The 13,824-nt window shown below is 37.1% G+C and overlaps 1 protein-coding gene across 1 annotated transcript in view; it reads right to left on the bottom strand.

Annotated features, from left to right (window-relative positions):
• Nucleotides 1-288: 288 nt before the first annotated feature.
• LOC131029693 (ABC transporter I family member 6, chloroplastic) overlaps nucleotides 289-13,824 on the bottom strand; it is a 76,342-nt gene continuing 62,806 nt past the window's right edge. The window contains exons 5-6 of the mRNA XM_057960286.2: nucleotides 853-1,029; nucleotides 289-737 (exon numbers count right to left, since the gene is read on the bottom strand). Coding sequence (XP_057816269.1) covers nucleotides 651-737; nucleotides 853-1,029 — 264 coding nt within the window. The 3' untranslated portion in view covers nucleotides 289-650. The remainder of the gene's footprint in view (nucleotides 738-852; nucleotides 1,030-13,824) is intronic.

Below are 13,824 nucleotides of genomic sequence, written 5' to 3'. Positions count from 1 at the left end.
TTTGGAGCCAGAACAGCTATAGCCGTAAGAACACTGTGCTAAGTATTTTCTTTTGCATCATTTTGCAAAAAAAGGCATTTTATCTTAAGTTTGGCTATGTATCTCATTTGCAGTTCCTGAAAGTGGGTGTTTTGTCATGGTCTTGCACATGCAGGAAAGAATTATAGGCGGCTCTAAACATGCAATCACTATTTCCTTTAGTGCTTGCACATACAAAAAAGAATTATAGGCGGCTCTAAACATACAATCACTGTTTCCTTTAGTGCCCAATTGTAACCCAACAAGACGTAGCCAAAAGAGTTCCTGTCTTTTATTATGTTTATCCAAAAACATAGGAATATGGATACTACTTTGGGAACTCATAAAACAAAGTTCCTTGAACATTGGCCAGCAGCTGGAACTCTGCTAGTATTTTATTTTGCAAAACCCAAATGCTTCTAATAAAGAAAATAATTTGGGAAGAAGGCATAAAATTACAAAACTCACATCAATTTTACATTTAATATTACAAATTCCAAATAGCACACTCAAGGTAATGTAAATGTTCATTTACTTGCAGTGGAATCCAGAAGACTATGTCAATAAAGGACTCTGCTGATCAATTATAAATTCATCCGGCAAAACTTTATGTCAGACACAGAGGACAGATCTCATACACTAACAATTGCTCTATAACCACCTTCTTCGAGCTGTTTTGCCAATGAAGCATTTCCAGTTTTCACAATAAGACCATTCTCCTAAGCATACCAAAAAATTGCAATTAGAACTGATAAAAAGGATTTGAATTCATGTTAAAGTTGAACTTAATACTGAATTAGGAATTCTTTAGTTAATTTTGGTGCTTCCACTTACAATTATGTGCACGTATGTAGGCTTTATATATTCCAGAAGACGCTGGTAGTGGGTGATCATCAACACTGCATTTTTCGGAGTTAATAATCCATTTACAGCCTTTGCAACGTCTTGTAAAGCATCAACATCCAATCCAGAGTCAATCTCATCTAGAATAGCCAAATCAGCCTCGAGTACCTATGAAAATAGAATCAAATACAGTCCAACCCATTAGTTTCTGCATAAAATAATCATTGCATTCAAATTAAGTATTTACTATTGAATAAAACTGCAGGGTGCCTGACTGCATAATTTTGTCAAACCAATTATATTCCAAAAGCAAACAAGATATTGGTTAGTTATTATTCTTGTCTGCCATTAGAAGTAAAGGTAATCATAAACCATCTTTAGTTCTTAGTTAAAGAATTAAATTTTTACAGTTAGACATGATATCACATATCCGATACCACTGCAATGTTAGTTCTGACATTTTTAATCTCCACATTTAAGGAATATTACAATATCAAAACTTGAAGATGTTGTCTGTCAATTCAATTATCTATAAGTGAAATAATTCTTTTTTTTATTATTAAATATATAACTGTATTAAGATAAAAGTACTTATTAGGCGATTTCCCCTAGAAAAGTTGTGAATATCCAAATGACAAAGAAATCCACAAGAAGATCAATAAAACAATGCACCTATGTTCAGATATATAGAAATAATTAAATAAAGCACAAGTGAACATGTCAGGCTAAAAGGCAATGTAAATCTGCCTGAAAGATGAATGTCAGAGAGCTTTCGTAACACCTGCATCTCAGCAAGACATAAACATCCAAGCTGAATTTACTATATCCATGAACAAAATTTCAAATTATTCAATGTGAAGAACATAGCCCACCCTCCTTGTGCTTAGCTAAGGTAATCTGGAACAAGATTATTCCCATCCTATTCTAAAAACCACTAAAGTTCTGCAAATGTTTATCCTGATTTCAATCTCTCGCAGATATTACAGAACATAACCTGCTTGTGAATTACGTTTGTATCAAACATCTAATAAATTTAGCAAAAGACAGAAAATATAAAGTCATAAGGTTTTGTTCCAATTTCATGTGATAAGATATGTCCTAAGGTAGGAAAAGACTAGAATTTAGACATATTTTGCTAGTTCATAAATTTAATTTTTGAGAAATCTAATGGCAGATAGCTATATGGAAAATTAATACCTATGAGGTTTCCTATGCTTTCCACAGATAGGAAACGTCTGCATTATCATAGCAATGGAAGCTGGCATCTTTCATGTCTTAAATAACTTCAGCACTTCCATGAATCACAGACTAACCTCCCTATCCAATTAACTCTTTTGACTCTGAAAATGAGAACAATTGCACTCAAAATCATTAAGAAATTCAGAGACTTATAACCATTTCTTGAAGGAGGAGACTTACAGAATCCTGTCCATGCAGTTAGAAGTTCAAGCCACATCGTTCACATTCATTATAAAATCTATAATTTTGACAACTCAAAAAACTCTAAAATATCTTGGGATTAAATACTCTGAAGAACATAATTATCATTATCATGTGGTGTCTCTAGAATGACTTGTGGAAGTTTTCCAAGATATGTGGGTGGGGAGGGGATCCGAAGTCAAGGAAATAATTCCTTTATGTGATGGTGAAATTTTCATGTCACTGTTAAGAAGTAATTAAATATTGACAAATATCACAATCTTGTGCAAAATTGGTCTTTTCACTAGACATCTGACGCTATCTCATCCATTCCTACACATTTTCCCATACATTTCATGTTTTTTGCACCTCCCGTGTCCAAACTCCATTTCCCATACAGATTTTACCTCTCCTTTGTCCTAGGTCAATTCTGCTGGGAGTGATCAATCTGACACCACAAAGAACTTGTTGGAGATTGGTGTCATTGATGTCTGGGTGTTGTCATTTGATGTCAACCCTCATTGTTGTGTTGGCATTGATGTCTCTTGTGCAGTTGTGATGAAGTCCATGGTTGGATGTCTATTTGGTGTTGATGTCTATTATACTCAGTGTGTTGTGGTGTGTACTTTATGCTTGCACTTGCTGAAGATGATGATGATGATGATGATGATGATGATGATGATGAGTTATGTTGAAGAATAGTGATGGTGATGAAGTTCATGATTGGGTCTCATGCCTTGTTTATTGTCAACAGATATGTTATCATGTTGATATCATATTAAGATGAGGGTTAGAAGCATTGTGAAGAAGTGGATATGATGTTAATGGTCTTGTGCATGCTACAAGCTGTTGTTCTGTCTCTCTTGGCACTCCTAAGTGAGAAAATATTGCTCCAATGATGTTTTGGTCTCTACAGATTGATGAAGTGTGAAAATGCTAGAAAGTGCTTTGAACTATGTTTGGGAGAATGCTCTGCATTCCTCCACACTTGAAGAATAGCCTTGCATTCCTCCACACTTGAAATAGCCTTGCAGTTTGGGATTTAACTTGTATGTGTTGTAGACATTGCACTCCTATCTTTTCAGGCCATAGGAGTTCCCACAGATGGCTTCTGGTGAATGTTGTATGTTGGCAGTTTGATTGCTTGTCAAGGCTAGTTCAAAAAATGCTCTGCATTTCTCCACATTGTTGTTTATGCTCCTATGGCTTTGTGGACATGCTTATATTGTCTATGTAGTGTCTTAATTCAATTTTCAGGTGATGATGTAAACTGCAAGTATGTTTGATGATGCTTTATCTCAAGACTGTGTTTTCTAGCCTTTCGGGCTTAAAGACGTCTGGATTTATTTGGTTGCTTTAGCTTGTTTTGGCATGACAGTGTGAAACGAGTGTATGGGAATGTTGTTGAATATTCAGAGAATGTCTCTATGTGGTCCACAAAACAATATTTGATCTTTTTGGTGATGCATTTTGTTTGGAGTTGGTTTTTAGGGTGTTTTGTGGTTGTTTGGCAGATGAAGCTTATTCTCTTGCTTATAGTATAGTTTGCATACTCACTGAGTAAGTGAGTACTCGCCAAAAAATTAGGGCAGCAAGCAACTCGCAGGTAAACTCACCACAGTGATCGCTTGATAGAGTGTGCATAACTAGCAAAAAACACGCAAAATTATTGCCAAAAACTCGCCATAAATTCCAGAGTACTCGTCACGGGTAAAATGCAAGTAAAATGCGAAAAAAAAAATGCTGTAAACACTCATTTTTGCCATTTTTTTTCCCTATAAAACCCTACCGTTGGAGCAAACGAAGAACACACAATAGCAGCGTGCCAAAGACAGCTTAGCGAGCAAAAGGGACAATATAGTGAGCGGTAACGACAACACAAATCATCTCCGGCGCAAGTGGGACAACTTCAAATTTCTAGGTAAGAGAAATTTCTTCACCTACGATTCTCTGTGTTTTTTTCTTAAATACTGAAGTCTAAAAATATTTCACATTTTTTTAATCTTCATGACATGGTATTTTAAATTTTAATCATCATCTACACAATTTTTTAATCAGCATCAATAGTGTTTTTTTTTTAATTTCAATATAAATCAATTATATTTTGTTTTAACTTTTATTATTATATAAAAAATTTAAAATGTATATTAGTGGTTTAATATCGTTTAAAATTTCCCCCCAAAGGCTCAATTGTAGGCCAGTAATCACGGATTATCTATCTTGGGACATTTATGATGAGGGATCAGCTTTTTTCTAGGAAGATTCTTGGTGAGGTTACCTAAGCATTGACAACAAAATTGCAATGATTCAAACAAAGCATATTTGAAGAAGCACTGGGGTGACAGGGTGAAAGACTGTGATTTTTATACAAAATGACCCTACTGTAGGTTGGAATTGGAAGGATTTAAATACTCTTCCCTTGCCTCGAGACAAGATTAATCAAGCGTTGACAATTTTATCCAACTGAAAAGTTGTTTTTAGGAGAGAAGGCAAACTCATTTGGGCAGTATCGAAGAATGGCATGTTCAATTCTAAAGATGGCTACAAGGTAGTGGCAATGCAAGATGCTCAGGAAAATACGAATATCCCCACACAACTTTGTTGGAATAAATACTGGGTGCCCAAAGTTAGGATGTTTGCTTGGGTAGTGATCCAAAAGAGAATTCTGACATTAGAAAAGAAAATGGGCTATGAAGGTCCCTCCAGGTGTGTGCTATGCAAGACTGAGGAGGAAACTATGGATCATCTCCTTGTGTGGTGTCCATTTACCCAAGAATGTTGGAGATGGTTGTGTGCCGAACTGGGTTGGATCACGGCACTCCCTAATGACATCATGAGCCTCTTTAAGGGTTGGCCAATCAAAAATGGTTTGGACCCACTTGGATATTTGTGGACCATCTGTCCTTCATTGATGATTTGGGAGATCTAGAAGGAAAGAAATCAAAGATATTTGAAGATAAAGACATGACCATCACTTCTTTCCAGAACAAGATGGAAGCGGCTATAGTCGAAGTGGTCAATAATAGGATATTTTTGCTCCCAAAGAAAAAGGGAAAATTTACTAAGTGGGATGGGAGAATGAGGTCCAATTAGCATGGTCTTTGCATTCCCCATTTCATCAGGGAGGGCAGGAACGAGACCCAACATGAAAGATGCCATGTTGTATGGCAACCACCAAGATTCGGGTGGTTTAAATTGAATTTTGATGGTGCCTCCAAGGGAAACCCAAGGCCTTCCAATGCAGGTTGCATAATCGGGCTTTAGGATGGAGAAATTGTGGGTAGGTTGGCCATCCTCTTAGTAAAAGATACTAATAACATGGCAGAGTTAAATGCTCTGACGCAAGGTCTTTTGTTCTATAAAGATCTAGAGATCGAGAAACTAGAAGTTGAAGGTGATTCAAATTTCAAATTTTGTAGGCACTAACCCACAGGAGACACCAATCCCCTTTAGATAATTTCACAGGCACCAACCCATTGGAGACACCAATCCCCTTTAGATAATTTCACCAACTTAGCAAGAGACACCAATCTCTTGAAGATGAGCCAACAACCTCCAAAGTAATCAAATGATAAATGTTTGACCACCTCCTTCAATCAGATCTGAAATCCTTCACAATTCTGCTCAAGAATCTCTACAAGTATTCTCCCTTAAGATCTACATATAAATTCTTTCAAATCTGCAATGAATAGCCTTTTAAGATCTGCAACAACTCAATCTTGAAATCTGCAATAAAATTGCCCTCAAATCTGTACTAATTGTTCCTTTTGATCAGCAAAAATTCAACAATAATCTCTGCTCATATTCTTTAATAATCTATTCTTATGAGGTCTGAAATAATCTTCAATGAAATCTGCTCATAATTCTCAAAAAGCTCTGCTCTTAATAAGAAAAATATTCAATGAATGGATGCCTTAATGAGCCCTTTCATGCTAAGAATTATGCCTCCTCAATCAGGTCGTCCAAGGAGGGAAAAAGCTATTTTTATTTGATTTGATTTTTGCCTCCCAAAATAAGCGTCTATCATCATTAAGCCAGCTCAACAATAAATGCAATATTTTACTTATTTAAAACCTTACTGAATGCACCATCATATGGAGGGAGGTCAGCTATAATGATAGTATTTATTTCCCCCATAACGAGTCAGCCTTCCTTATTTAATTTTCTTTTGCCACTATTTGAGGTCGGCCACAAAAATTGATATAGGCATCTGTATTGTCATGGGCATATATAGAAAAGGGGGTCAGCCTCTATATTAATATTAACATTTGCATGCTTTATTTAATATTTTCTCCTCCGGGATGTAAAACATGGGCCGACCCTTGTAGACAAAAATTCATTTTTTTTCGTAAATAAAAACTCTATAAAAGATGCCATAAATTTGTCATTTTTAAGTCTGCCCTGTTGTTCTTTAATCTTTGCCCTGCTGTCCTAAATAATAATCTCTTCAATTTTGCCTTGTCCTTTTATCTCTACCCTGCTGTCTTTTGAAATCAATGACAATATTTGAAGAATCTCCCCCTTTGTCATTGATGGCAACCCTACAAAATGATCTTTTGAATGTACTTGAGTCATGCAACTCTTGACTGAAATGCTCCCCCTAACTGGAATGCTTTCCCTTACTCTACTTCTCCCCCTTTGACATCAATGGCAAAGGGTATCTGGGGCTAAATGAATAAGGCAATGAATAGCTCCACTTGAACATATGCTTCCCTTGAAAACTTAGCAAATGGATGAGAGTGAAATTACTCCCAATTTTTCTCTCAAGTACTCAAAAGTCTCTTTCACAAGAGGCATTTCAAAGATGTCGGCAATCTACTCCTTTGTAGCAATATAGTCCAACTTAACCTGCTACTCAAGTACTTTTTCCCTCAAGAAATGATACTTAATCAAAATATGCCTAGTCCTTGGATGCATGACTGGAATCTTTGAAATGTTAATGGCACTTGTATTATCACATAGTATTGGAATGGGATGCTCATACTCAACCTTAACCAGCCCAATCCACATTCATGTATGTTGTAATACTGAAACTCTACCTCTTGAATACCACAATCCAAAGTCCATAGTCCCCTTCAAATATTTCAATATTCTCTTGACTGCATTAACATGGCTTTCTTTTGGAGCTGCCTAAAACTATGCTACCAAACCAACTGCTTGCATGATGTCAGGCCTCATAGCTGTGAGATACAACAAACTTCCAATCATAGATCGATACATAGTCTAATTAGCCACAAGAGTATCATCATCTTTGCTCAATTTGCACCCGGTAACCATACGTGTACTTATTGGATTATAATCTTCCATCCTAAACTTCTTTAGCATCTCTTTAACATACATGGTTTGTGAAATAAATATGCCTTCATTTGATTGGGAAATTTGCAATCCAAGGAATGGACAACTCATCAAGCATTGACATTTCAAGCTCGTTTTGCATACTTGTGGCAAATTATTGGCACGTCTTGTCTTTGCTGCCACCAAAAATAATGCCATCCACATAGACTACAACAATCAACAAGTTATCTCCTTCATTCTTGCTATAAAGATTTCTATCCGCAATTCCCTTTTGAAGCCTTGCTCTTGAAGATACCTGTCTATTCTTGAGTACCAAGCCCTCGAGGCTTGTTTTAGTCCATGAAGTGCCTTCTTTAATCTGCAAACATAGTCCTCATCCTTTGATATAAGAAACCCCTCTAGTTGTTCAATGTACACTTCTTCCTTCATGTTTCCGTTTGGGAAGGCTGATTTCACATCCATCTAGTAGACTTTGAAGTTCTTGAAACTGGCAAGGGCTAGAAACATCCTTATAGCTTTGCTTTGTTTCTTACAACTTGGGCATCCTCATTCAATTTATTTGTGAAAACACATTTAGTACCAACAACATTATTGTCCTTAAGTCTTGGGACAAGTTCCCAAGTTTCATTCTTCTTGATTTGATCCAATTCCACTTCCATAGCCTTTATCCAAAACTTATCTTCCCTTGTTTATGTAAAGCCCTTTGGTTCTAGTTTTGAGAGCAAGAAAAAATGTGCATGTTTTGCTGTGTTAGCAAGCCTCCTTGTCTGAATCTTTGTATCTTTGTCCCCATGATCAAATCTTGTAGGTGGTTCTTTCATACAAATTTAGATGGAGTCTTAGGTGGTGCTCTTGATGGTGCCTTAGGAATCTCTTTCTCAAGCGCCTCTTTCTCAACTTCCTCCTTTGTTTCTTCTTCTTTGCAAACTTCCTTTGTGCATGTTCTATTGTGTTAGCAAGCCTCCTACTTGTCTAAATCTTTGTATCTTTGTCACCAATGATCAAGTCTTTTGGATGGTTCTTTTGGACAAATTTAGATGGATTCTTAGGTGGTGCTCTTGATGGTGTCTTAGGCTTTTCTTGCTCAAGGGCCTCTTTCTCAACTTCCTCCTATGTTTCTTCTTCTTTGCAAACTTCCTCTGTTTGAGGAACATCTTCTTAGGTTTCTTCTTCATAGCATCTTCCTTCATCAACCTACACATTTGTACTTTCAACAATCTTGTGTAGCCTCTTGTTGTAGCATTTGTACATTTTACTTCTTGTAGTGTAGCCAAGGAATATTCCTTCGTCAACTCTAGCATCAAATTTGCCTAGATCTTCTTCATCTCTACTTATGTAGCATGTGCCTCCAAAAACTTTGAAATACTAAATTATTCCAAGTCTTGTTATCATTTACTCTAATTTGTGCATGATTCAAAATGTAGACCGTTGTGTGAACCGCATCTCTCCAAAAAGAATCAGCTTAATTTGATTCATTTAACATAGCTCTAGCCATTTCTTGGACTGTTTTATTCTTTCTTTCTACAACTCCATTCTATTGTAGAGTTCTTGCAGCTGAACATTATCTTTGTATCCCATGTTTTTCACACAAATCTTCAAATTCATTGGAAGAGAATTATCCTCCAATATCTGATCTAAGACATTTGATCTTCAAGCTTGATTCATTTTCTACTAATGCTTTGAAATCTTTAAAATTATCAAGAGCTTCATTTTTTTTTATAAAAGGTAACCCAAGTCATTCTAGAGTAATCATCAATTAATGGCATAAAATACCTTTCTCCTTGTATGCTCCTTGTTCTGATTGGACCACAGACAACTATATGTATGAGCTCCAATGGTTTCAATGCCGAGTGTTCTTTTGATTTAAAACTCACTCTAGTTTGCTTCCCAAGGTGACATCACTTGCAAGTAATATTTGCAGGTTTTGAAATCTTACGCATGTTAAATTTTGATCAGATTTGAATAAACAGGAAATCTTTTAATTTTATTAAGGCTTTGATCTCAATCACAAATGAATATTAATCTGTTGACGAATATCTTCACCCGATGAACAATCTATTTGAGATATATTGAAGCTTTGATCAGCAATAAAGTATAACCAATCTGTTGTAGGTATATACTTCGATTCTTATCTATCAACTATAGTCGTCAATTATTAGAGTTATCCAATGTTGTGTGATCGATCTGTAACCAATACATATAATTTGCTGATATCGAAATACGATCTGGTTGCCTCCGTCTTCTGTATTTATATATTCAATATGTTACAGATCTGATATTGCTCACCGTATATGCTATTTGTTCCTTATCAATAGAATTCGGTCAGATGTGCTATCATATATTAATCTCCGATGCAGGTATAACAATTAATATGCATCAATGGGTGACGTTGTCAAGAGTCGTCTCTCTTTGGAGAGATATGACAGTCACAAGATATCGCACCCATTCACTAAGGGTGGCGGACAGGATATTAGTCGCCATAAACACAAGTTAATGCAAACAGTCAATCGGTTATAGCGATTAACAAATTCATTATTTTGTTTATTAACTTCTTATTAAACATGCACATTAGAACTCGACAGAAGTATAAGGCATGATATATATAAATAATCGAAATGTGAAATGTGTAAGGCCGATAGGCCATTCACACATTTTGATTTGCAAAGTCGGCTAGAAGGAGATCGACTGACGCTATATTATCAACACTCCCTCTTAGCTAGGGAGGAATCCTTCTTGATTTCTACAAGTCATATCACCTCATCGTGACGTTTGACCACAATGGCTACATCCATGTGTGGAAAGGAAAGATATCACCTCACCGTGATATCAACCATCATGGCTCCTTCATAGATATCACCTCACAGTGATATAAACCATCATGGTTAATATATAGATATCTCCTCACGAAATATCCACCATTATGGCTTATCCATAGATATCACCTCACGTGATATCCACCATTATGGCTTATCCATAGATATCACCTCACGAGATATCAACCATTATTGTGAGATTGTCACGTCACAATGATGGTAAGATGCACAAGTGTTCATCATTATGAGATCGTCACCTCACAATGATATTCACCATGGCTCATCCAGAGGGTAAACACACAAGTACAAGAAAATCACCACGGACTCTCTCACGTGGTGTTGTCATAACGTCACACACATGGCATCCACCATGAACTATATCAGAGGGTGGAGATAAGGGCTTACACCTCAAGTCTCTCTCAAGGAGAAATGCAATAACAAGAGTTTACACTTTAAACATCTTTTGAAGAGAAGAATACATTAGTATATATATAAACAAATATAAACAAATCAATGAAGCAAAGACTCAATCTCAACTAGGGCTTCATTCTCCACTGTACCAAGCTTACCTCGAAAGTACACAAACTTTATTCTGGAGAGGGGCTTGGTAAGAATGTCTGTTGTTTGCTCAACAGTACTAATGTATCTCAGCTAAATAGCATTCCTTTCCACCATGTCTCTAACATAGTAATACTTGATCTCCACATGCTTCATTTTGTCATGAAACACAGGATTGATAGAAAGCTTTACACAACTTTGATTATCACAATGGATAATTGTAGGTTCTAAGGATTGTCCAAACAATCCTGCAAGAAGCTTCCGAAGCCACACTGCTTCTCGTGCTCCCACACATGCTGCAATATACTCGGCTTCTGTGGAGCTCAGTGCTACTGAAGACTGTTTCCTGTTGCACCAAGAAATAATAGCTAAACCCAAACTGAAACAACAACTAGAGGTGCTCTTCCGATCAGTGACACATCCTGCCCAATCGGAACCAGTATATCCATGCAGCTTCAAGTTCATATCAGAAGAATATCTCAGGCCATATCCAACTGTGTTGCGCAAGTATCTCAGAATATGTTTTGCTGCAACTAGATGTATTTTCTTTGGTTCACACATGAATTGGCTAAGTGCACTTACTACATAGCAAATATCTGGTCTAGTATTGACTAGGTACATTAATGACCCAATCATCTGCCTGTATAGTGTAGAATCCACCAAATCCAAAATAGTTGCAGCTTCTCTTAACTTATGCAAGTTGGTCTCCATAGGTGTGGCCATGGATTTACAATCCATCATACCAAATCTCTTTAGAATGTCTATGGTGTACTTCCCTTGACTCAAAATGATCCCATCAGATTTCTGCCAAACTTCTAACCCAAGGAAGTAGTGCAATTAACCAAGATCCTTCATCTCATATTCAGAAGCTAACTCCTTGCATTTGATAATAAGATGATCTTCTCCAATGATAAGTAAGTCATCAACATAAAGAATTAGGATTAGTGTTTCCCCATTAATTACCTTGAAGTACAAGTTGAATCTGCATCATTCTTGGAGAAGCCCAAGCACATTAAATAACGATCAATCCTTTCATACCAAGCACGTGGAGCCTGCTTAAGGCCATACAGTGCCTTCTTCAGCTTGCAAACATGAGATTCCTTCCCATGTACCACAAATCCTTCAGGTTGTTCAATATACACTTCTTCCTTGATTATACCATTTAGAAAAGCCGTCTTTACATCCATTTGATGAATCTTCCATCCTTTAGATGTTGCAATAGCTATAATGGTTCTGACTGAAGTGTATCGGGCAACTGGAGCAAAGGTTTCCTCATAGTCAATTCCCTCCTTTTGAGAGAATCCTCTAGCCACAAACCTAGCCTTGTATTTTTCAATACTACCATCAGCAGCATGTTTGATCTTAAAGAGCCATTTAGAAGAAACAACAAATTTACCTTCTAGTCTAGGTACAATGTCCCAAACATCAATCTTTAGAATTGATTGATACTCTTCTGCCATGGCATCTTTCCAAACTTGTTGACTAGTGGCTTCCTCAACACTGGAAGGTTTTGATTCAATGATTTGACTCATCAATACAGCATAGCTAGAGAACTTATGAGGTCTCTTACTTTCTCTAAATGTTCCTTTTGGGGCTGCAAAACCTTCAGCCTCTTGCATCATTTTCCTTGCCCAAAGAGGTCTTTTCTTACCAATCACAATGTCAATAGGCCCATCAATAGGATTCAAGGGCTTATTTGGATCATCATCTTCTTCAGGTTCACGAGTCTCCCTCTAAATCTCAGGAGTATGACCTTCTTCCATATTTTGAGGAGGCTTGTAACCATCTTCTCCATTGTAGGTAGTGCACGAAAGTGAAGGTGACCCAATCTTCTATGCCAAATCTCACAAGTACTTGATAAATCATGAAATAAGGCTTGAGGAGGAAAAGTGCAAAGTCTATAAAGACATCCATGACGAACTCCAATGACTTGAGTTGTCTTGATATTTGATTTCTTTGGCCATGCAAGGACTTTGCCATCCATGAATGCGATTCGATATCCTTTGTCTTTAAGGCTGATATGGAGACAAGATTTCGCTTAATTACCAAAACGAATAGTACATCATTCAATTTCAAGGAAATGCCTAAATTTAGGTGAAGAGAGGAGGTCCCAATTCCTTTCATGAAGTAACTAGTATCATCTCCAATGGTCACTTGTTCTCTCCACCAAATCATTTAGATGTTCTCTAAATCCGGTAATGCAGCAAGATGCACCACTGCAATTATCCAAGTATTGTGGTCGGTAGGCACATTACTTGAAAGGGCTGAATAGAATATGAATCCATCTGGATCCTTTGTGTAAGAGTCTCACCAACATCCTCAATGGAAGCTTTAGGCATAGTCCTAGTAGGACATTTCATTGCATAGTGACCATATTTGTCACATCTAAAGCATTGGATTTTTTAAATATCCTTCATTCTTTTGAATGTAGAACCATCATTGGATTCCTTATCTTTCTTCCTTTTGAAATGTCCTTTCTTACCCTTCTTCTTTGAGGAGTGAGAGGCAAGAACATGAATATCTTCATTTGTAGAACTTTGACCAATGCCTCTTGTGACCAATCTTGACTCTTCTTGAATGCAGTCTCCCTTTTCCGGTTGAGGTTTGACCCGGTTGGTCGAGTGTCCGAAACCTATGATCGAGGGTACGCGCCGCTATAAAAAAACTCCCCCGTTGTTTGGGGTTGGAAAGAACCACTCTTGAGCTAGGTCGAGGCTTTTCATACTCGACCACCAGGGAAGGGTTATCACTCGACCGACAGGTCTTCAATCCCTCGCTTCCCCAGAATAAAGAAGCCCAGCCGCTGATAGCTATAGTTAGCTGATCCGGGCTAGCCCGGTGATCGAAAGGTTTGGGGAAAGAGAGAGTGATCCAAACA

Source organism: Cryptomeria japonica, chromosome 9 (assembly GCF_030272615.1).
Source record: "Cryptomeria japonica chromosome 9, Sugi_1.0, whole genome shotgun sequence".
NCBI classification, from domain to species: Eukaryota; Viridiplantae; Streptophyta; class Pinopsida; order Cupressales; family Cupressaceae; genus Cryptomeria; species Cryptomeria japonica.
Note: the sequence above shows the minus strand (reverse complement) of the source record. Positions and strands in the feature narration are given on the sequence as shown.